This window comes from Erythrolamprus reginae, chromosome 2 (assembly GCF_031021105.1).
Source record: "Erythrolamprus reginae isolate rEryReg1 chromosome 2, rEryReg1.hap1, whole genome shotgun sequence".
Taxonomy (NCBI): Eukaryota; Metazoa; Chordata; class Lepidosauria; order Squamata; family Dipsadidae; genus Erythrolamprus; species Erythrolamprus reginae.
Window position 1 is genome coordinate 139,057,881 of NC_091951.1, and position 24,341 is coordinate 139,082,221.

The window sequence follows — 24,341 nt, forward strand, 5'->3', positions numbered from 1 at the left end:
TAATTTATTAGATTTGTATGCCGCCCCTCTCCGCAGACTTATAATATTTATACTCAGGGAATGTACTACAGTGTCATACATATAGCCTTGCTCTAGGTCCTTGATTCCCTTAAAGTCCCGGAGGCAAAAAAATAATAATCACCCAATGGACAAACCAGAAGTTCAGAAAAACACACGTCCGATTTGCTGTCGTGCTTCTTTTTTGCACTCCAGAAGGTTCAGGGAAGCTTCCTGAAGCCCCGGAGTGCAAAAAACAGCACAATGGACAAACCGGAAGTGCATTTTCCACACTTCCAGTTTGCCCGTTGTGCTGTTTTTTGCAATCCGGAGCTTCAGGAAGCTTCCCTGAACCCTCCAGAGTGCAAAAAACAGCACAATGGAAACCAGAGGTTTCACATATCAGGCTTCAGTAAGGCCTGTGCACATGCGCAGGGGGTAGCGTGGGGTGGGGGCTACGCATGTGTGTGTGGGAGGGAAGAAGTATGGGCACATGCACGTCTGCTAGCACACACACACCCCACACCCTTTTGGCACCCTTTTGAACCAAAAAGGTTCGCCGTCACTGCTCCAGGTACTCACCCGAGGGCAATGACAGGTATATCCGAGAGGTGAGTTTACTGCCAGTTTACACTGCCCACCATTCTGGCAAGGCTGAGATTCACACGCGTTCACAATGTTTTTGCAGTGGCGGCCTAAAAGGGGAGGAAATGTTATTCTGACCTTATACTTATTTAATGTGAGTTACAGAATATAAATCAAACTCAAAACTCAAGCAAATAGAAAGTGATGCTGGCATAGAATATACATGTGATTACATTAACCTTATAGATTAAAGTCAACCTGGAAATGCCCTATAGAACATAGAATGCAAAGCTTTATACCTAAATGTGGGAGGAAGCATCCTGCTTTCCTTTTTGGGGAAACCTGGGGCCATATTGAAGGCAGATTTTTTAAAAAAATAGTTGACAAACTATAATATCCATGTGTAACATATTTTTGCTGATAAGTGAAAAGGAAGGGAGACTAGTATACTGTAGATGTATTTCAAGTTTATGCTGTCATCAACTAGACAAACCCTTACTGGGATTTGAACCTGTATACTTCTGCCTGCAAGGCAGGATATTAACCTCTAGGCCCCAGGCTCACCTCCACATGGTTAATATCCTACCTTGCAGGCAGAAGTCTCCCAGTAAGGGTATGTCTAGCTGCTGAGAACATAAACTTGAAATAGATCTATACTAGTCTCCCTTCCTTTTCACTTACCAGCAAAAATATGTTATACACACACACACACACACACACACACACACACACACACACACAACTATATAACTATGAAGCAAATTGAGATAGACTGAATAGAAAAACCAACCAACCATACTTGGGGGGTTCCAGCAGAATAAACATGTGATTATCATGAAGGACATGAATAGATGTGTAATAATTCATGATTCACGAGAATCCAGAGAAATTTAGATAAAATAAACACATATTTATTCATCTGCTACTGTGCTAAAATAGATGACCGATTACTCCCAGAAACAAAATACTTTCTCATGACACCCTTGAAAGAATGCCTGAATGCTTATTTTGTGTTTTTCTGATGGCGGGTTACTGAAAATAGTGACTATCCAAGGGCAACTAAAAAAAAACAAAACCCCCAACCAAATTCATACCATTTCAAAGCTTTTCCCTGCTGACATTTATTTTAGCCTGTCTTCTCTGCTCACACCAGTGTCTCCCATTGATTCCATTATTTGCCTTATTGGCACCGTCACTCACCGGTGTAGCCTGGCTTGCAGACGCACTGGTAGTCATGGGCTTCTTGAATGCAGTCCAGGGTGTTGCGTGGATGGCAGGGATTGGATTGACATTCATTTATATCTCCCTCACAACGCTCGCCTGTAAAGCCTGGTGGGCAGCTGCAACGGTAACCCCCCACTCTGTCCACACATGTTCCATTGTTCAGGCATTTGGGGACACGGATATTAGGATTCGTGGCACAATCGTCCTCGTTTATTTCACACAAGACACCTGTAGAGATAAATAACAAGCAATCATACCAAACATTCTAATACTATGTTCCCCAAACATTTCCCTACCTCTTGAACTGCCTGTGATAAGGGGAAAAAAACCACCACCCTATTCTGAAGGTGAGAAAACCTGGTCTATTCGAAGTGTATTGAGTTCTGCCTCCTACTGATATTAATAATGTAACCAAAGCAAGGCATCTTCAAGACAGCATTAGGTTAGAAACATAGAAACATAGAAGACTGACGGCAGAAAAAGACCTCATGGTCCATCTAGTTTGCCCTTATACTATTTTCTGTATTTTATCTTAGGATGGATATATGTTTATCAAAGGCATGTTTAAATTCGGTTACTGTGGATTTACCAACCACGTCTGCTGGAAGTTTGTTCCAAGGATCTACTACTCTTTCAGTAAAATGATATTTTCTCATGTTGCTTTTGATCTTTCCCCCAACTAACTTCAGATTGTGTCCCCTTGTTCTTGTGTTCACTTTCCTATTAAAAACACTTCCTTCCTGAACCTTATTTAACCCTTTAACATATTTAAATGTTTCTATCATGTCCCCCCTTTTCCTTCTGTCCTCCAGACTATACAGATTGAGTTCATTAAGTCTTTCCTGATACGTTTTATGCTTAAGACCTCCCACCAGGTTGCTATTGTAAGACAGTGTTTCTTTTTCTTTTTAACTGAATAGGCAATGAAACACTGGGTAGGAAATCTATGGTTCTCATAGTTCTCCAAATGTGGTTAGAAAACAATTGCAATTATTTCTGACGGTCAGCCACTGGCTAGAGGCCAGTGATTCTATATTCGGAAACACCAGAAAAGTCATAAACTGTTCAACAACTGTTGGAAAACAGTTCTTTCAAATGAGCTCATATTCTCTGTTAAGCAATTTAAGAAAAAAATCCAGGTCTCCTCTTCACATAAGTAAATGAAAATCACAGCTGCACTGGTTAAATCTAAAATAGTCCCTCTATGCCTTATGCTTTTCACCTAAGAATATTAATAATGTTACAAACAATAAAAGGAGCCCATATCCCACTGCCCCCCAAAAGCCATGTGTTTACCTAGTGTCCCTGGTGGGCAGGAACAAATGTAGCGACCGGTGAGGTCAATGCAAGTCCCACCATTCTGGCATGGATGTGACTGACATTCATCAATATCAAATTCACAGGTTTTCCCCTCAAAGCCTAGAGGACACTAAAATGAGGGGGAAAATAGGTAAAGATAATGTCAAAGTATTCTTAAAAACATACTTTCAAAGTATGTTCATTAAATCAAGAATATTGAACAAGACTTAGATTTTTTTAACAATTCCAATATATACTCATAATACAGATAATAGTTTGCCTTATCACATAGAGCAGAACAAAAAATATATCATCCACATAATTGTAAACAATGGTGCAAAATGTCTATTTTTAAAAGCAAGCAGTGATATTTCAATTGCGAGGAAGAGAGAATTTTGTTGCCGAATGTGTTGGGAAAGGGGTAGAAGACAGAATTATCTTTTTTCTGTTGTACAGTATTAGAAAATACAACAGAAGACAGATTTTGCAATGAAGAAGTTTTGCATTGAGAAAAGGAATCTGCATTTCAGTTGTACAGTGTTCTGATTTAAGATTCCACAAATCACTAAGCAGATTCCTCATCACGACAAAAAAAACCTTTTTATTAAGTTATTGTGAATTCTTCTCATTCACATCCAGCAAAATCTTTCAATGGTAAATTTAGAATAACAGATCTTAACTGGCTTGGGGAGCTGCCAGTCTCTGAAAGTCATGAAACAATTAAGCGAACTAATTGTCTCCTCCCCTTTCATTCCTTTTATTCCCTATGGAGGGGCTATTCATCGTCCACCTGTGGCCTTACTTCCAAGTCAACCCTTATTCCTTAGCTGTTTCCTTCATCTGGCAACTCTGCACATGCACACTGGGAACAGGCTCTAGCTGTTCGTCTGGCTCACTGATGTCTGACTCCAAAGGCAGCTGATAACTGTCAGACTGCCCTGGCTCCAGCTCTGCCTCAGAGCACTCGTCAGAGATTTCCCCAGACTCCAGGACTGGACCATGTTTCTCCCCAATCATACTATAGAAATAACTATAAGAGTTATTTGGAAGAGATTAATATGCTGTTTTTATTAACTAAAGCCCTTCTATCATTGAATTTGATAGGTCAGCAACATTTTCCCCACTGGAAAATATATTAAGGTGAAATGACTTTTAAAAAGATGACAAAATGGATGTTGAATGCTGATAGAAACTGCCATCCAAGTAATGAATAATTAAGTATAGATAGAAAACTTTTAACTCTTCAGATATTCTTAAAATTCTAATTCTTCCTTATCCAGCCAGAGTAACAACTGTATTTGTTTCTACTTTGAAAAATTAACTTAGTTGTATACAAATAGTATCTACTTGCTTAGTGAAATTAGAAAGATCACTGAAGGAATACCAGTTTGATCTAGCCCATGGTTGCAATGAAAATGGAAAGTATTTTATTGCTCACATATCCCGAATTAAGTGATTACAGGGTTGTAAAAAGGAAGTCATTCAGTGCAAATATACATAAATGTTACACTATGTGTTGAAACAGCAACAATAGAAAATAACGGCATTATTTTATGAAGAAATGTACTCAACACAGGGGCAACACAGATCATTGGGATACAGGTGTTTTAAAAATAAATGTAGATTTGTGCCAGTTCCTTGGCTCCCAATCTTCGCAACATTCTCTTGCAATGTTAGGGCCTCCAATCCTTCCCTTATGGAGCAGCATTTTTCCTAGAGTATAAGCTAAGTTTGTTTGCCTGATATGGTTGGCTAGGTCTTCCTTACCTCACAAACATAACCTCCCACAAAACTGCGGCAGGTACCCCCATTCCGACATAGGCTGTGCTGGCAGTGATTGACCTCACTCTCACAGTAGCTGCCAGTATAGCTCTTCTTGCAAATACAATAGTGTGTATTGCCAGCATCCACACAATGGCCTCCATAATGGCACACTTGTTCCTTGGTCACACCTATGCCGAGAAAAAGAGAATTACTCACTCTGTGCTCTTAATATATCCTCTGTACCACTTCTGAAAAGAACTAAACCGAATGAACAAGAACAAAGAAAGTGAAGAAAAACGAAACAATTGTACATAATCAAGATTATTTAGACTCAGAGCCTTTGAAAATAGCTGGAATTCCTTCTATTCTAAGTTCAATTTCTTAAGGAAAAAATTTCCAGCATTTCTGAAATTTGATTTCAATTTCTCTTTAAAGGATATATTTATAGTTCTTATTGGTATAATTTGGTGGAAATTCAATACGTTTATAAAATAAATAAGTATGGCAGATTTAAAAAGTGAGAGAGTATATACTATACAGTGGTACCTCTAGATACGAGCTGCTCCACATGCGAGTATTCCAAGTTACGAGCTGCGACTTGAGCAAAATTTCTGTTCGACACCCGAGCTCAAATTCGGGATATGAGCCAAGCTTCCACTAGGTGGCGCAAGAATCTCCTTGCTTCCAGTTATCTCGGCACGAAAAACAAAGTCTAAAGGCATTTGTTCGAGATGCTAGTTGATCGACTTACAAGCTCGGGTCTGGAACGAATTAAACTCGTATGTCAAGGTACCACTGTACTTGATACAGCCAGAGCAAGGGTTTTCAATTGTTTTCAGGCTACATAATGATTTAGAAATTAAAAATAATTTAGAAACATCCTTGAAAACTCTGGCCATGATGCAAAATTTTAGTGATAGAAAATAGGCTGTGTTTGAGTAAATATTTCCCCCTAAATCCTTCACAGAACCCTCAAATTCTCAAGTAACCCTAGGATTCCATGGAATGTAATTTGAAACATTGTGAACTAGAGGACCCAAGAGATTGTCATCTCTATTGTACATTTCCCTGACTACCAAGACATTCAGTGTTGGTTTAGCGATATCCCATTTTGAAATAAACATAATAAACATCCACTCTTAACTTAAAATTGAAACATCTGCTAATGATGAATCTATTATTAGGTCAAATAACACCAGCAATATTTACACTAGGCTTAGAGAGCATAGAAAATAAAATTTCATGAATGCTAAATATTTTATGGACATTCCTAGGCATTGCAGTTGGAAGATTAATTGGTGGCTCAGTGGATTTAAAGACACTGTCCCAGTAGCTCTGAAATATTTGAACAGTGAGTACAAGATAATAGAAACATAGAAACATAGAAGTCTGACGGCAGAAAAAGACCTCATGGTCCATCTAGTCTGCCCTTATACTATTTTCTGTATTTTATCTTAGGATGGATATATGTTTATCCCAGGCATGTTTAAATTCAGTTACTGTGGATTTATCTACCACGTCTGCTGGAAGTTTGTTCCAAGGATCTAATACTCTTTCAGTAAAATAATATTTTCTCATGTTGCTTTTGATCTTTCCAACTAACCTCAGATTGTGCCCCCTTGTTCTTGTGTTCACTTTCCTATTAAAAACACTTCCCTCCTGGACCTTATTTAACCCTTTAACATATGTAAATGTTTCAATCACGTCCTCCATTTTCCTTCTGTCCTCCAGACTATACAGATAATAATGTTCAAAAGCCTGGATAATTAATAACCCACATTTGATCTTGTGACTGAGACATTTTCATTGTGAGTGTAGGTAGCAGGGTTGAAAAGGAACAGACAACTTCTCTTTACAGACGAAAGACCCTTACCTCGGTTCCTCGCTATCACTTCACAAGAAACATTTGGGATGTCACAGTAACGGCCAGTCCAGCCTCCAGGGCAATCACAGGATAAAGTAGCACCCGACTGTATGCAATGCCCACCATTTTGACAGGGGGAGCGGCTACACAAATCCAGAAGGTTCTGAAAGAACAAAATAATGCAGGAGTAGGTGACAAAATATTCTCCACTGCACTGCTATCTTACCAATGTGAAACCCTCATCTTCTCCTTGTTTTGAGCTTCTGTGGTATACAGTGTTCCATCACTTTTCGCGGGGGATGCGTTCCAAGACCGCCCGCGAAAGTTGAATTTCCGCGAAGTAGAGATGCGGAAGTAAATACAGTACACTATTTTTGGCTATGAACAGTATCCCAAGCCTTCCCTTAACACTTTAAACCCCTAAATTACAATTTCCCATTCCCTTAGCAACCGTTTAGATTATTACTCACCATGTTTATTTCTTAAAGTTTATTTTTAAAAATGTTTTTTAAAGGCAGATGAAAGTTTGGCAATGACATATGACGTCATCGGGCGGGGAAAACCACGGTATAGGGGGGGAAACCACAAAGTATTTTTTAATTAATACTTTTGAAAAACCGTGGTATAGACGTTTCGCGAAGTTCGAACCCGCGAAAATCGAGGAAACACTGTATATATATTTAGTCTCAGATTTTCTGGTCACTTGCTCAACTTTAGATAAACTCTAAAGATGTAAATTGTTTTCAACTCCTCTACCCGAGGCTCAGAGCAAATTACCTGGCATTGAGGACCTGTGTAGCCCTGTGGACAGGTGCAACGATAGGACTGCACGCCATCATGGCACACCCCACCATTGAGACAGGGCTGTGACTGGCACTCATCAATCTCATGCTGGCAGTGGGTGCCTGTGAAACCAGCACGACAGTGGCATGTGTATGAATTCACTCCATCCAAGCATGTTCCACCATTGAAGCAAGAGCTGTCAGAAGACAAAAACAGAGAATTACAAAATGATGACAGTGAGAGACCAGTGAAACTTTGTAGCCTGAGTTTCCACACAAGAGAGATGTAACTTCTTCTAGGCTAGGTTTATTTGGCAAACAAAGATCTAAAAGAATAATTTCTACTCTTATGTGAAAAATGAAACAGGCAGGCAGGCACAGTAATTAATCTTTCCTCTAGCTCAATGTCGTTACGTCAACGAATGTCATTAGTGTGATGATTGAATGAATGCAAATGAATGTTTTAAAGTCAGAATTTTTAAGAATCTTTTTAGTATATTAATTAGATAAACTGTATTGTTATGTTTTTGGTATATGCTGTGAGCCACCCCGAGTCCACGGAAAGGGGCGGCATACAAGTCCAATGAATGAATGAATGAATGAATGAATGAATGAATGAATGAAGGAAGGAAGGAAGGAAGGAAGGAAGGAAGGAAGGAAGGAACAAACAAACAAACAGGATTCAGTTTACTTGCAAAAGACAGGCAATGGAACATTATAGGTAAATCGTCTTACACTTTAACATCTAATGCTTTCTCCATTTGGACTATATGGTCTAGGAGCAGATAATTCAAAGGAGCGGTGTAACAGAATTCAGAATTTAAAAGGAGCATATATAAAATAAATTGATCTACTTCTCCATTTGAAAACTACTGGAAAAGATAACTTTCTACCCTTTGCACTATATATCCATCCATGTATTGAGAAACTTGATAGCAGAGATGAGGCTTCATAAGCCTCTTCAACTGAATGAAGCATGATGTTCCAAAGAAAATAAAAATGGGCATGTACTTGATACCACTGTACCCTCTAAGCTTGATACCACTGTACCCTTTGCCGGCGAAGGTTTTTCTTATTTTGAATGTTCTGGGCGGGCTGGCAGGGTTTTGGTTTTTTAAAATTATTAATTTCTTTTAATAAAAAAGAAGGGATTATTTATTTATTTATTTATTTATTTATTCGTTCGTTCATTCATTCATTTTTCTATGCCGCCCAGTCCCAAGGGGACTGCCGCTCAGACACTATACTTTTCCGCCCACACCGAAAAAAAATTAGAGGGAACATTGCTTGATACATGATGCAAATCTCCTGAATAATTTTCACCACCGTACTATTCGGCTTTAGTGATATTAGGAGAATTCTAGGAGCCACACTGCATGCTGAACTGTTCAGCAACTTGAATTGACCACTGAGATTGTAAACAAGACATGAGATGCTGAACCCTTAGAACAAAAATCCCCGACAATCTCACCTGTCAGTGCACTCCTGCACATTGTGCTCACAGTGTAAGCCAGCCCAGCCTGGAGAACAAGTACAAGTGTAGCTGTTGACATAGTCTGTACAGGTGGCCCCGTTGCGGCAGGGGTTGCTCAGGCACTCATTGGTTTCGGTTGCACAGCGTGGTCCTGTGAAACCTGGCAGGCAAGTGCATGTGAAGGAACTGATGCCATCCTGACAGCCGCCACCATTCAGGCAAGGATCTATTGACAGGGTGGAGAATATTCAAAAGTAATTTTGTTAGTAAACAAAAGCATTATTTTATAATGCAATTTTTTAAACAGGTGACTAAATTCTGCATTTTGTATATTCTCATGCATGCAGCGTAGTGATGGTGAACTTATGACAGAGAGGCATGCCACAATGTTTTGGGTTTTACACCAGTATTCACCAACACCAAACAACTATTCTTAAAAGTATGCCCTATTCTCATGACTTCTGGACACTATTAGAGAATCGGTTGTACTCGTGTCCACTCTGGGAGCTGGGCGAGAGGACAGGGCTTCCTGTACCCTTGGAAAATCATGTGAGAAACAGAGCATGCTTTCAGGTGACATGTGGAGGCTAAGCAAGAATGGGTGGGCTCTTGTGTAGCTTTTGGAGACAGCAGAGGTCACGGAACAGCATTTTCTAAAGCTGTTTCAACAATGAAGGCCTTGTGGAACTTGGGAGTGTTGAAGGACCTCTCTAACAGAAAGAGAACACTGTCTGAAGATAAGTAGTGCATGGGAGATCTTGGGGAGGGCTGCTAGTCAATCATTTTGTTCCCTAAGACTTGTATGACTTGGGATATGGTATAAGGGAACCTTTTTGAGTGGCACCAATGGAGTGAGGGCTGAAGTCAAGGCATCTACTTCAAGTCTAATGTCAGCACTATCATCAAGTGTTGCTGTTGAAAGTATTATTATTATTTATTAGATTTGTATGCCGCCCCTCTCCGAAGACTCGGGGCGGCTCACAACAGTAATAGAAACAATATAACAGTGAAACAAATCTAATATTAAAATAAAACATATCTAAAACCCCAGCAATTTAAAACCATACAACACATACATACCAAACATAAAATATAAAGGCCTGGGGGATGATGTCTCAGTTCCCCCATGCCTGGCGATAAAGGTGGGTCTTGAGTAATTTGCGAAAGACAAGGAGGGTGGGGGCCATTCTAATCTCTGGGAGGAGTTGATTCCAGAGGGCCGGGGCCACCACAGAGAAGGCTCTTCCCCTGGGGCCTGCCAAACGACATTGTTTGGTCGACGGGACCTGGAGAAGGCCAACTCTGTGGGACCTTATCGGCCGCTGGGATTCATGCGATAGAAGGCGGTTCCGGAGGTATTCTGGTCCAATGCCATGTAGGGCTTTAAAGATCATTACCTACACTTTGAATTGTGACCGAAAACTGATCGGCAGCCAGTGCAGGCCACGGAGTGTTGCAGAAACGTGGGCGAATCTAGGGAGCCCCACGATGGCTCTCGTGGCCGCATTCTGCACGATCTGAAGTTTCCGAACACTTTTCAAGTCCCATGTAGAGAGCGTTGCAGTAATCGAACCTCGAGGTAGTCTAGATTAACAGAGTTGGAAGGGACCTTGTAGGTCATCTAGTCCAGCTCCCCGCTCAAGCAGGAGACCCTACACTATTTCTGAGAAATGGCAGTCCAATCTCATCTTGAAAGCCTCCAGTGATGAAGCTCTCACAACTTCCGAAGGCAACTTCTGTTCCATTAATTGACTGCTCTCACTGTCAGAAAATTTCTACTTATTTTCAGGTTGAATCTCTCCTTGTTTAGTTTCCATCCATTATTCCTTGTTTGTCCCTCAGGTGCTTCGGAAAATTGGAAAATAGCTTGAATAGATGGGGCAGGGAGGGGTGTTGATAGAGAATTATTTATTTTTTGTTTGGTCTTTGTGCGTGAATGACATGCCTGCAAAGTCAATTTAGGCATGTTGCTAATTTTTTACACTGAGGCCAAAAGTTCACCATTATAATTGCCTATTGGACTTCAGACTTAAGGCTCATTCCCAGAACATTTCAATATGTCTAAATCTCACTGGAAATGAATGAAGGCATTCCAGGTCTGGTTTCATGTGTCAGGATAAGTCAGAATTACTTTTAAGAAAGCAGTTGAACAAAGGCCTGGAGATTCTAGTTTGACAAGACAACAACAAGGCAGGAATCTCAGGTCAGAAATAATGCCATACATCCTGTCTCAAAAAAATAATCTGGCAGGAGATCTAACTCTTTAATTCCAATCAGCTTCTTTCTTGTTTTTCCATGTATTCTATGAACTTACTAGGTGTGCAATCATCAATATCCATCTCGCAATTGATGCCGGTGTAGCCAGGGCGGCAGGCACATCTATAGCTGCCAAGGGTGTTGGTGCAAGTGCCCCTATTTTGACAAGGGTTCTGGTCACATTCATTAATGTCAATGTGGCATTGCTGTCCTATAGGGAGAGAGCAAAATGTATACAGTTATTGTAAAGCGTTTAACACTTTAATTTCTTTATCATGTTTCCATTCAAAGCTATTCAAAATACAATACTCTGAAAGCGATTGGGGGGAGGGGGCGACACATGGTCATAATACCTTGCCAGCCTGGTGCACAACTGCAAGTAAACCCTTCATAATCAGGTGTATGGTCACAAACACCATTGTTCTCACATGGGTTGGGGAAGCAAGGAGCCAAGACATTCTCACAGTTCCGTCCTGGGGGAGAAAAATGAGAAGCCTGTCAAGAGCATGCAAGTATTCACTGGTCCAACATGAGAATATCTGGAGTTGCAAATATAAGACTCCCAAAAGGAAACTCCATGAACAGATGTTTAGCCACAAAGTGCCATGAATGGGAATTCTGTTTCATATTTAAAACATAAATAATTACAGGTTTATTTACTTTTAAATGTTGAACAGAACTAAGCTGGGATAGCGTCTCTTGATATATCGCAAACATCCAAGCCATAATATACTGCTGCTTACAAATAGTTGTTTTTCTCCATAAACAATGGGTACTGTTTCAATTTAAAAGGAAACCCAAAATAGAATTGCAGAACTGCCGTAGACACATGCTGGACAGTGCTGACGACCTTACCCATTATGAGAATTCTTCCATTCAGCTTCTTTCCCTCCAGATATTTTATACTATTATCTGACATCAATACTTAAACAAGGAAGATACCAAGATGTCAGGAAACCTAAGGCAAGATTACCAGCCTGTTTCTTCTCACCCTGTTTTATATGTACACATATACGTTTACACCTTTTAGGCTTTGTTTTGACACATGCCTATTTCAACTTTTGCTTCAAGAACAACATGGAATGGCCATTATGCATTATGTATAGAGCTGAGATTTTTACACAATTAATACCAGAGCTGTTATGACTGTAACATGGAAAGAAAAAGCACAGGTTTTGAGCTATGATCTTCCAATCTGGTACTTGGTATCAATTTGTGTGTGTGTGCATTTGCAATATTGATTTAAGCAATTTCCAGAGGACAGGCTGGAGCAAGAATTATGTTAACCCCCCCTAAAGCAGCATCCAATCCACCAACCAACTCTATTGCAAAGAACTGTCCACTCACCTGTGTAGGGCAAGTCACACAGGCAAGTGTAACTGGCAATGCCATCGATACAGGTGCCCTGGTTGAGGCAGGGGCTAGAAGCACAGTCATTTATATTAATCTGGCAGTAAGTCCCTGAAGAAAAAATGATATTCTGATTAATCTTACGAACTAAAACTTGAGAAGAAACCAGTGCCCCCAATCTAACCCTGTCATGCTGAATTGAAGGAAAGGAAAAATTGATGTGCTGGTGGAATTCTTTAGGGAAGAGCATGGACAATAGGACAAAAGCATGGATAAGCATGGACAATAAGAAAGTGAACACAAGAACAAGGGGGCACAATCTGAAGTTAGTTGGGGGAAAGATTAGAAGTAATGTGAGAAAATATTATTTTACTGAAAGAGTAGTAGATGCTTGGAACAAACTTCCAGCAGACGTGGTTGGTAAATCCACAGTAACTGAATTTAAGCATGCCTGGGATAAACATATATCCATCCTAAGATAAAATACAAGAAATAGTATAAGGGCAGACTAGATGGACCATGAGGTCTTTTTCTGCTGTCAATCTTCTATGTTTCTATGACAAGGTGAGCACAGCAAGGTAAGAAGAGCAAGGAAGCATACCTTGGAAACCTTCCTTGCATTTACAACGATAGCCATTGACATAATCTGTGCAGGTGCCATAATGCTGACACGGATTGGATTCACACTCATTGTGGTTCACGTCACAGTTGGTTCCAGTCCAGCCTGGCTCACATTTACATTGGTACCTTAACAAAATAAAATAACAAAGTCAAGATTCCTCACATCTTCCAGTTCACCAAGGCCACTCAAATGATGCAGATTTAATACACTGCTTTGGTCAGTCACAAATCTCTCCCTGGAATAAACCCTGTCCACTCCTGACTGATCGGCCATTTTTGACAAAGGCAACCATCTGGCTTGGTCCTGGTGAAAGCTCTTACCCGTTGATGTCATCGTGACATGTGCCATGCACGCAGGGGCTGCTGCTGCACTCATCCACTTCTGAATAGCAATGTGGATCATGGAAACCCTCAGGACAAAGGCAAGAGAACCCATCTTCGCCATCCACACAGGTACCACCATTCTTGCAGGGGTTGGATGCACATTCATTAATCTCTATGTTGCACAGAGGACCTGAAAGGGGAGAGGGAAAAGGACCGCTCACCAATGAGATGATCAAGCATATAACTTTGAGGAATAGTAGGTCAGTTCGGCTTTACCTCCTGTACAAATTTTAATTAAACCCATAGAAAGTTGCAATTATTTGGGGTACAGGTGCACTAGACCTTTAAATGACATATCATGGGTGGGGCTCCAAAACTAAGTGGGTCCATCACAAGCAATAGTTTGATTTTGTATAGTACTTTTAAGTTAAGAACTGGTAAAAATTTGTGCTCTTTTTCAATTTGTTACAGTTCAGCAACAATTTTTAGAAAGGCTAAATCTATGATCTGAGAGGCAACTGTAACTACATAACATCCTGGAATCTCCTACGACCCATCTGAACACCCCAATTTCTGGCTGCAAAGCCAAGTACTCATAATCCGTAAACAGAATTATCTATGATATTATTCAATTTTGCTGAATTGAAGCGCCACTTTTCATTTATTTCCCTAGCCCTCACCCAAACTTTGCCCATCACCCAAACATTACCTGTGAAGCCAGGTTTGCAGATGCAGTCATAACGATTGATGCCATCACGGCAGTTCCCATAGTCACAAGGATTGCTGGCACAGTCATCAAAGTTTATCTCGCAGTTAGCACCTTAAGGGAAAGGACATATTATGGATCTCAGAAAAGCAGTGGTCCATCCCTCCTTTCACCAGGCTCCATATCTGGATTTGTGTTTTGTGTTGATTAAATGATACGTGTAGGTGTTAAGGAACGCTAGCAAGGTTCTTGAAACATCATTTAAGGGCTAGCAAGGCTCTTGAAACATCATTTAAGGGCTAGCAAGGCTCTTGAAACATCATTTAAGGGCTAGCAAGGTTCTTGAAACATCATTTAAGGGTACTGCCTGCAAGTGATTCACATCAAAGCTGTCAGCCTTGATTGCTTCAAGGCAGGATTAGACAGATTCATGGATGCCAAGTGTATCGGTGGTTATTGAAAGAGATGCCCATGTGCTGCCTCTATGTTGGTTGAGGCAGGCAGGATTCCCTTGAGTACCACTTGTTGAGGGTCAAGGGAAAGGGAGGGTCTTGCCTTGTCTTTTTGCTCAAGATCCCCAAGGACAATTGGTGGGCCACTGTGTGACACAGAATGCTGGACTCAATGGGCTTTGGCCTGATTCAGCATGGCTCTTCCTATGTTCTTATATGGTAAAGCGACTGCTCAAGAATTCTATCCCTTAAGAGAACCCAAGCAAGAGAGAACATAAGAAGAAAGTTCCTACCTGAGGTCCCTGGCTGACAGTGGCAGAGGTACTTATTTACTAAGTCAATACATTTGCCTCCGTGCTGACAGGGATTACTGTGACACTCATTGATCTGGTTCTCACAGCGATATCCAGTGTAACCAGCCACACATATACAGGTAAAGCTGGCAATGCCATCTACACAAGAGCCATGGTGGCAAGGATCTGGAGAGCAGTCATCTATGTTTTTTTCACACAAAACCCCTTCAAAACCTATATGAAAAACAGAAGACAGCATTTCATGGATTACAGTAACTTCCTGAGGAATGTATATAAAGGTTTTTCTGGTCATGGTTATTCCAAAGGTGCTTTTTTTCCCCTTTTTCAAGAGGCATCTGGACTTTCTGGTTTTTTTTCTTTGAAGAGGTTTGGCTTCTCATCCAAGAAGCTTCTTCAGCTCTTGGGGAAGTTCCCCTAACTTTAATTTGAGGAAGTGAAAAGTCAAATCAAACTATTAATTTAAAAGGGGCAATGTCTCATCTTCCAGCTATTTTAGTGTAACTCTGAGATAGACATTGAACAAAAGGTGGGCAATTCATATCACAGCAAAGAATAATAAAAGTGTTAAGTAGGAGGAATTAGATACCATCTTCCCCTATAAGGAAACACTACTACCGTGTTTCCCCCGAAAATAAGACCCTGTGTTATAATTTTTTAAACTCTGAAATAAGGCTTGGCCTTATTGCCATGCACTCAAAAGCCCAATTGCGCGTATTGTCAGGGGATGTCTTATTTTTGGAGAAACATGGTATTTCCCTCGGAAAAAAATACATGGTACATTTTAGTTTGAAAACAATTTTATCATTCTTTTTTCCACTGATTCAAAACCTAATATCAAAAATATAAATAAACTGTCCCTGAATCAAGTGTTAGCGACTATTACTACAAATTCTTCATTTATCAAAAAAAAAGAAAAGAAAAACACCTTTTGGGTGAAGAGATATGTTTTGAGAAAAAGAACTCATATCAACCACACAGTACATAGAAAACAGCATTTATTTATCCCAGTGTTGGTCTCCCACAAATCCTTGAATTCATTGTCAAATCTCATTCTGTAGTAAGCAATCACCTTCTGTACAACGGCATTCATAAGCATTGGGCCTATCCACGCACTTGGCACCATTCTGGCATGGTGTGCTGGCGCACTCATCAATGTCTATTTGGCACATAGAACCTGAGAAGCCTGAATGTGGAAGGAAAAATATGTCAAATGAATCAGAAAAACCAATGAAATGGTAATCAAACCACAGTCCTATTTCATCAGATACTACATCCCAACAACAACTCATTAAAAAAAATGCTTCCTGTTTGCTATCCACTCTTATAGATACTTTATACATCTGTATTATATTTTACAGGTTTGTTGCAGGCAAAAATGACAGGAGTTTGATTTTCTTCCTTATGCTATTGGCTTTTGATTTTTAATCTTATTATTGTAAACTATCTATAGAATTTGGAGAGCCAGGAAATTTAGAAATATACCGAGGACTGGATGTAATGGATTTCAGTGTGAAAGACCTCATATTCAATGACCTAATGTTCCACGCCAGTTACTATTATTTGTATCTCCATGCAAATTTTCTAAATTGTCAAAGACAACAAAATTGACTTCATAAAGCATCGCAACACCAGGCAGAAAATCCTATATAAGCAGCCTATTGCCTTTAGGGGAAATAAAAAAGCATTACAAGTATGGTTCCGGATCAGTATTTGCCAATTCTAAGAGCGTTTCCAAATAGCTGGGATTGGATCAACCCAGTATAAAGTGACATTTTGAACAACAACAACAAAAAAAAAATACAGGCAGTAATATAAAAGGTTTGGCACTGTAAAATACAGCTTAGTCATACAACTCAGCCTTACCACCAGAGGCCTATAACAAGAGCTCTTAATGTCTCTCTCTCTTCTCCCCACAGGGGGCTTTGCAGTGTCTACCCCACATGTAAATTGGGTTCAGGGGCCTGAGGGACAGGCTAGGGAAACAAAGATGCCATTGTCCAAGCTCCCACAGAGCATGCTAGAGGCCTGTCTGCCAATCAACCCCAAAAACAACTAAATGGGGCATAGTGCCTCCACCCAGTTGCAGCAGAAAGGCTGGGCAAGTCCTGGGGAAGAAGCTAATGATACTGCCATAAAATTACAGTGGGAAGCCCAGTCACTAACCATTTTTTTTTCCAAAGAGGCTGTTTTGCTCAGCGATGGATACCTAGGCAGTCTAAGGCAGACATTTCTTGTCTACTGCCCCTGTCTAATGGGGCAGTAGACAAGAAATGTCACAGGGGGCAGTATGAATTCAAGAAATATTGCAGCACAAGTCTTAAAACAAAGCAGTACATATTGTTAAGTTGACTCAAGGAACAGGCAATTCTCAAAATATTACAAGGAGGAAAACTAAGCCTTTTGTGAAAAGGGATTGTGGTTTCCCAATCTTCGAAATGTTTCTCTACTTCAAATACACTCAAAGCACATACTTGTGGTGTCAAGTAAGAAGAAGCCAAGTTGGGGGTGGGAGTGGGGTGGGGGGCAATGGTTTCTAGATACAGAATCTGTAACATGATGCAGAAAATAACAACCCACTTTCATTTCTTCCACTTTCCAAGTGGAAATGTGTGGTCAGGCTCCAGATTGGCAAAGTTCTATACTTACCTGAGGGGCAGGTGCAACTGAACCCATTGACCATATCTTTGCAGACACCCCCGTTGACACAGGGATTGCTTTCACACTCGTTGATATTTATCTCACAATAAGTACCACTGAAACCTGCAATCAGAAAGAATAATTTCTATTGCAAATTCTAACCTCAGCTTCTTTTCCCCCCTGTCTCTCTATATATTTGTAATATATATATACAGTACAGTTCCCTCACTTTTCGCGGGGGATGTGGAAAATCAGAGATTCATACGGTCTTAAGTTAAGGACTATCTGTAGAAAGAAAGCTTTCATAGTTGTCAGAATTATTGTTCCACTGATCAGAAACAATTTTCTTCTGAAAATTCCCACCTTGATTATTTCTCTCTAATCTCAATATTTCAGCACATCCCAACCTTATAGTCATAGTAGGCAACTGGATTAAGCATACCTTACTATTTCAAATGATGAATTGAGCACATCTCTTACGTAACCTGTTGTTGTAATTATTATTGTTATATTTTATTCATTAAACATGAAGCTCAATCAATTGAACATTTAAAAATGTGTCGCAAATATAATTGACTGCTGCCGAATATCCCATTTATTATTATTATTATTATTATTATTATTATTATTATTATTATTATCCTTTTAAATATATAATTCAAGGCAGTTAACATATCCATTACTCTTGCCTCCTATTTTTCTCACAACAATCCTGTGAGGTTGAATATTCAAATTCAAATGAAATAATCTGCTAATCCAATATGACAGGCAATTTGATAGCATAGCAGTTCTCGGTCAATTAAATAAAATCCATAAATACTTTAACATTTCTTCAGTTTTCATTTTTAATACAGTAAATAGCAATAGATACTGTATAATCCAAATAAACCAAAGCTCTTTGGGGTCCTCAATTATTTTTAATGATGTAAAGCAGGCCTGAAACCAAAATGTTTGATAACTACTGTAAAAGGGTCTTCATTTTCAATTAAGTTTGGTTTCCTGGAATGCTGGATTCTACATGAAGTAAGCAGAAGTCCTGCTGATGTCCTTTCATGTAGGACAGCATTATACATCAGCTGCACCATATATATTTTTAAGAGGACGATTACAGGTTGAATCCCTGATACTGTATATAGCTACTGAAAAAAATAAATTAGGTGAAATAGAAAATGTTGCTAAATGTTAGGTGAAGAAATAGCCTGATCTAGTTTAAGATTGCATCCTTTTTAAGGGTTCCTATTTGTTGCTATGAAAAGAAGATTTGTACAGGAAAATAATACTGTTCACATTGGGTAATTTCTAAAGCCACTTAATATTACATTCCTTTCACTTTTATCCTAATCCCAAAAGGAATGGCTCTAGGATAGAGAAATACTGGGCCAGCAATATGCAACATTAAAATGAAGTTTACTATCCCCTTTTGCCCAAAGGCATTTGCAGCTAGGAAGACTTACCCCTCCCCCAGGCCTGTACAAAAAGCTAGAATTAACCAATGAATGAGGAAGGAAGGAGAATGTTGCTCCCTATATGGGGTAATGGAAGCACAAAGAACCGCCAATTCTCATCACTCACTAGGCCAGTCTGACCATTAATATTCCAAGCACAATGCTGCACTCCCAACCGTCTGTATGAACATTGTACAAATTTATGCAACACCTCAATCTTAAAAAGTTCTGCCACAATGGGGAAATAGGCAACTGTATAGTCATCTCTCACTTTCTATGAAATGCCTTGTGTGTATGTGTGCATGCTTTGATTCGAGAGAAACTTCTGAAAGGCTCAACCTGCTTCTTGCCCCACTGTACAGCATAGCAATGTTTCTATGAAAGATCCAACATCTAGCTTTTTTCATGAATGATTTTTCTTCATTTAAGTTTATATTGGCTATCTGAATATTAAGGAATAGTGGTTTTGTGATAGTAAAGTAACATCCAGAATTAGCAAGAGAGAGAGAGAGAGGAAAAAAGAGGAAAACTTCAAGCTAGATACTTAAAACCATGAGGACTGCAATTCCAATATTCTCTTATTTTAAGAAAAAAACATATGGTAAAAACTGCAGATATGCAATGGGCAAATGACATATCATGCAAAGTAAATCCCACCTGACTCCTCTCCACCAAAGGAATAATGAATTATTATTGAATAAATCCAGCAATCCAATAAAAAACAGTACATCAAAGCATAGTTCCCTCTAAGCTGAGCAGTGAGCAATCGCTCACTTAAAAATCATCATCAACTCAGAATTTTCCAAACCTGCCCAGAAGCCGAGAGGGAAAGAGTGAGAGGGAAGGAGAGAGAGAGGAAGAGAGGAAGAGAGAGAAACTGATAGAAAAAAGAGAGGAAGGAAAAGAGAAAGAAAAAGAATGGGAGTAAGGAAGAGAGAAAGAAAATCAAAATCTAGTTTGAAACTAGCTCAACTATTTAAGTGGCATTTTGATATTGATAGAGTTGCCCTATTATGAGCTCACTGTTATAGACACACAGTACAGTATTTTATTTTGAAATTCTCTGAGGCAAAACAGGGTGGGTTTTTTATTTGTTTGTTTGTTTGTTTGTTTGTTTGTTTATTATTTCTGTGCTGCCCAGTCCCAAAGGGACTGCCGCTCAGACTCTATACTTTTCCGCCCCCCCAAAAAAAAAAATTAGAGGGAACACTGCATCAAAGGAAACATGGATAAATCAGAATCTAAGATCCACTTTGTCTTCCAAAATTAGACACATGTGAAGTACAAAACAGAAGAAGCTAGGCTCATACCAAGGAAACAACTAGATATGAAGCAGTCAAGGTTATTCTTCAATTATTTTCAGAAAGTACTTGTAAAAGCTTTTATGTATTATATAGAGCTTCATAATAATAGTGAATGACTTCTCTCAATTTTCTTTTTTAAAAACAATTTGAACCCAGGAAGACGTACTTTTTTCCTCCCTAAAAGAGGCTGAAAATTTGAGGGCGTCTTATACTCTGAATGTAGCTTTTTTTCAAAGTTTTTTCCCCCAGCCCTAACTAGGTGCTAACCATTTTTCCAGCTCTTACCTTGCAGGCCCTTTCACTGTTACTCTCTGCGAAGAATGTTTTCCAAGCCCTAAGTCTTTGCAGTTTTTTTTTATTGCTCTACTTGCTCCTAAGATTTCTTTCCAGCCCTTAACCAGGTGCTACCGGTGTTCCCAGCTCCTACCGGCTTGCAAGCTCTTTCATTGTTACTCTCTTCAAATAAGGCTTTTTTAAAGTCCTAACTAAGGGGTAAAATAATGTGCTGAAGTTGACCAGACTAAAGAGGCTAGCCAGCTGAATATCTGGTAGGCAGATTTTTTTGTCCCTATTTTCCTCCCCAAAAACTAAAGTGCATCTTATACTCCAGTGTGTCTTATATTCCAAAAAATACAGTAAACTACTTAAACTCATTCAAGGAGCCCAGTTTTCTCAGAGATTTGACTCTCTTCCCTTCCAGTCAGCTGCATACTTATTCTTTTTCTTGCTTTTGAGATTATTCTCATTACCAAGGGCAGCAACCTAAGTATATATTCCAGTAATTTTGGAGCCAGTTTTGAGGAGCCTACCTGACATGCAGATGCATGTAAACTCTCCAATACGGTCAAGGCAGGTGGCATCATTCTGGCAAGGCATGGAGAGGCATTCATTGATGTCTGTCTCACAGCGTGGACCTGTATAGCCACGTCCACACTGGCACTGGAAGGAACCTTGTGTGTTCACACATTTGCCAAAATGCTCACATGGATTAGCTCCTGCAGGTAGCAAAATAATACGTGAAAGTGATTGACTGATGGTTCAAAATTATTCTTGAGACAAAACAATTCCAAAGGCATGCCAGCAGAGGTCAGTCTATCTCAGAAAACTTTGGACCCTCCCATTGTTTCAAAGATGCATAATTCCATGTATCCATTCCTTCCTGAACACTTCCATACAAGAAAAAATTGAATTCTCACCAATGGAGCATTCATCCACATCTTGATCACAGGCTCCACCAGTAAAACCTGGTGGGCAGGTGCAGATGGCACGGCCATTCATTGGATTGGTGTCGCAAATGGCATCTTCATGGCAAGGATTGCTGACACAGGCATCATCTAAGTGACAAAGGAGGCCTGAGAAGAAATAAGGGGAAAAAATCCATGAAGCAAATGTGTTCATTATTTATTTCCATTAAAAAAGCAAACATATTTTTTTAATTCAATGTCCATATACCCATTGCCTTTTTAGTTTATTTAACACTGATTACATTCTGTTGATACCACATGCACGGTAGAAGCTAGCTACCTGTCTTGCCCATAGGACATGCACAATAGAAGGATGCCACACGATCATGGCACGTAGCACCATGAAAACAGACAGCTGTCTGGCAGTCATCAATGTTCTCACTACAGCTCTCCCCAGTCCAGCCATTGACACAGACGCATGAATGTCCTCCATTGGTATTGAAGCAAGTGCCCCCATTGTGGCAAGCATTGGGCTGCAGCTGGCATTCATCCACGTCCTCAGTACAGAATTGGCCTATGGTGCAGAAAAAAAGGGGATACTTTTAGCTAAAGGTTTTCCAAAGCAGAGTTGAATCCCAAAGTTTTTAGTTCCTCCCCTGTTCCCAGTTGTGAGTTGTCATTGCTCATCTTTGTTCCTAGTTCAGTAAGCCAGCATAACACCATTTCAGCAAAATGGGAAGGATTAAAAAATAGTCTCGGCCATCAAAAAGGCAGATTTCCTAACTAGATGGTTAATATTTTTTATAATTTTTATAATACCATGGAGAAAAGGAAATAATATTATTTATAACCAGATCTTAAAAGCTGCCCAGATTTTTATTAATCCCTCTGAAATTAATCGCGTTCTGTTTCTTGTACCTGTCCACTCAGGAGGACACTGGCAGTTGTAGGTGTTGACACCATCCACACAAGTGCCTCCATTCATGCACATGTGGTCTGGACAGTCATCTATGTTAATTTCACAGTTGTGTCCTTCAAAACCTGAAAGGAGGGAAGAAGATAATTTAGCCTAATTGGGGACAGTGGGAAAATTAGCTTCAGGAAAGGAAAACAAAACCATCCAGCCTTAAAGTAGAATGCACAATTATACAGGAGTGAATTCTATCAAGTACATACCAGGATACCTTCCAGGATAGATGACATACAATTTAAAGTTGGTTAGGAAGTTGTTAGCCAAAGAGTCTCTGGAGTTATGCAGTGAAAGCCCTTCCTGCATTCCTGATCATAAACTAGATCAAGGAGGAAGCATCAGCCAAGCCTCCCATTGCAATCTGGCTCCAACAGCCACAGCGGTGACTGTTAACTTGCCTACCCCGCCTCCCTTTAGATTGCTTCCTTCCTGCTCTGCCAAAGCTCTCAATAGCTTCCCATGAGTTTCCTGACAGGAAAGCAGTGAAATACAATTTAGCAAAAGCAAATAGTGAAGCTTGTGTCCCATGTGATGCTCCTATTTCACACAACCCAAGTGCATCAGTTATTTTTATGCTGACTATCTCTCTCCACCACGCTCTCATAGAGCGGAGGTAAGCAACGGTTTTTGGGAGTTCACTCACCAGGTAAGCAAGCACACTCATAGCTGAGATCTCCCGTCTGACGGCAAGTGCCCCCATTGAGACACTGAGAAGGAGCACAAGGGGTAGAGATACTCTCACAGTGCTGTCCTGTATAACCAGCTTGACACTGACAGCGGAAGGAGCCCGGTGTATTAAGACAGGTACCGCCATGCTGACACAGACCAGACACCCGACATTCATCTACATCACTCCGACAATTGCGGCCTTGGTAACCTGATGGGCATGTGCAATTATATCGGCCATTCCAGTTAGTACAGCGGCCACCATTGACACATGGTTTGCTGGCACATGCATCCGACAGAGAACAGTCCTGACCTAAACAGAAAAGGAAATACTGTACATTACAAACATGGAAGATGGCTCTTCCCCCAAAATATCTACTTCCTTGTATTATATCCAGGGCTCTTTCTTCCTGGAGAGCACCAGTTATATTGCTATTCCAGTCAGAGGTGGGTTCCTCCCAGTTCGCCCAAACTGTGGCAACCCACTGGTGACATCACAACGATGTCACAGAACCGGTTTGGTTGGTGCTGGTCCATGGATGCTGCCATCCTTTTTTTGGGATTTTTTAAAAAAATTGGGGCTTTTTTTCCTTCTGAGCATGCGCAAAAGCTAACTTTCCAAGACTGCACATGTGTCGCCATCTTGTTTTTTGTGGGGGAAGGGTCGTGTGCGCACCCACAAGGCATGGTCAAGTGACGCGGGAGGAAGCAAACTGGCAGCAAAGTAAGTTAGAACCCATCCCTGATTCCAATAGACTATTTTTCTACCAGAAGCTTTTATCTTCTATTCCATTGCACTGGATATCCTCACCTCGGAAGCCCTTGGGACAGGTACATTGGTAGTGGACAGTGCCATCACGCAAGGTGCTTTCACATGAACCCCCATTGGCACAGGGTGACTGATGACATGGATCTTGAAACTGGCAGTGTTCTCCAATCAGACCAGGCTGGCATCTAGCAGCATGAGGGGGGAAAGTTTATTAGTTTTGCATCTGGCACCCATGTCCATCATACATTAGATAAATATTCTAAAAATTCACAACTAACACAGATTCACTCTAAAATAAGGAATTTTGAAATGGTAGTGTGTGAGAAATGTGTCATAAATAGCAGCAAGGGTAAT

General features: G+C 40.2%; 1 protein-coding gene across 3 annotated transcripts in view; it reads right to left on the reverse strand.

The window, feature by feature from the left end:
• Positions 1-24,341, reverse strand: part of NOTCH3 (notch receptor 3) — a 97,959-nt gene that overhangs the window by 15,109 nt on the left and 58,509 nt on the right. For 2 of the 3 annotated variants that reach the window (XM_070739633.1, XM_070739634.1), the window contains exons 3-24: positions 24,030-24,172; positions 23,196-23,531; positions 22,501-22,623; positions 21,923-22,156; positions 21,595-21,750; positions 21,208-21,393; positions 17,659-17,772; positions 16,082-16,195; positions 14,992-15,225; positions 14,250-14,360; positions 13,538-13,730; positions 13,197-13,342; positions 12,593-12,706; positions 11,599-11,718; positions 11,304-11,456; positions 8,987-9,215; positions 7,511-7,712; positions 6,743-6,896; positions 4,873-5,057; positions 3,103-3,235; positions 1,783-2,034; positions 580-692 (exon numbers count right to left, since the gene is read on the reverse strand). In XM_070739633.1, coding sequence (XP_070595734.1) covers positions 580-692; positions 1,783-2,034; positions 3,103-3,235; positions 4,873-5,057; positions 6,743-6,896; positions 7,511-7,712; positions 8,987-9,215; positions 11,304-11,456; positions 11,599-11,718; positions 12,593-12,706; positions 13,197-13,342; positions 13,538-13,730; positions 14,250-14,360; positions 14,992-15,225; positions 16,082-16,195; positions 17,659-17,772; positions 21,208-21,393; positions 21,595-21,750; positions 21,923-22,156; positions 22,501-22,623; positions 23,196-23,531; positions 24,030-24,172 — 3,745 coding nt within the window. The remainder of the gene's footprint in view (positions 1-579; positions 693-1,782; positions 2,035-3,102; positions 3,236-4,872; positions 5,058-6,742; positions 6,897-7,510; positions 7,713-8,986; positions 9,216-11,303; positions 11,457-11,598; positions 11,719-12,592; positions 12,707-13,196; positions 13,343-13,537; positions 13,731-14,249; positions 14,361-14,991; positions 15,226-16,081; positions 16,196-17,658; positions 17,773-21,207; positions 21,394-21,594; positions 21,751-21,922; positions 22,157-22,500; positions 22,624-23,195; positions 23,532-24,029; positions 24,173-24,341) is intronic. The other variant, XM_070739635.1, reaches the window with a different exon arrangement.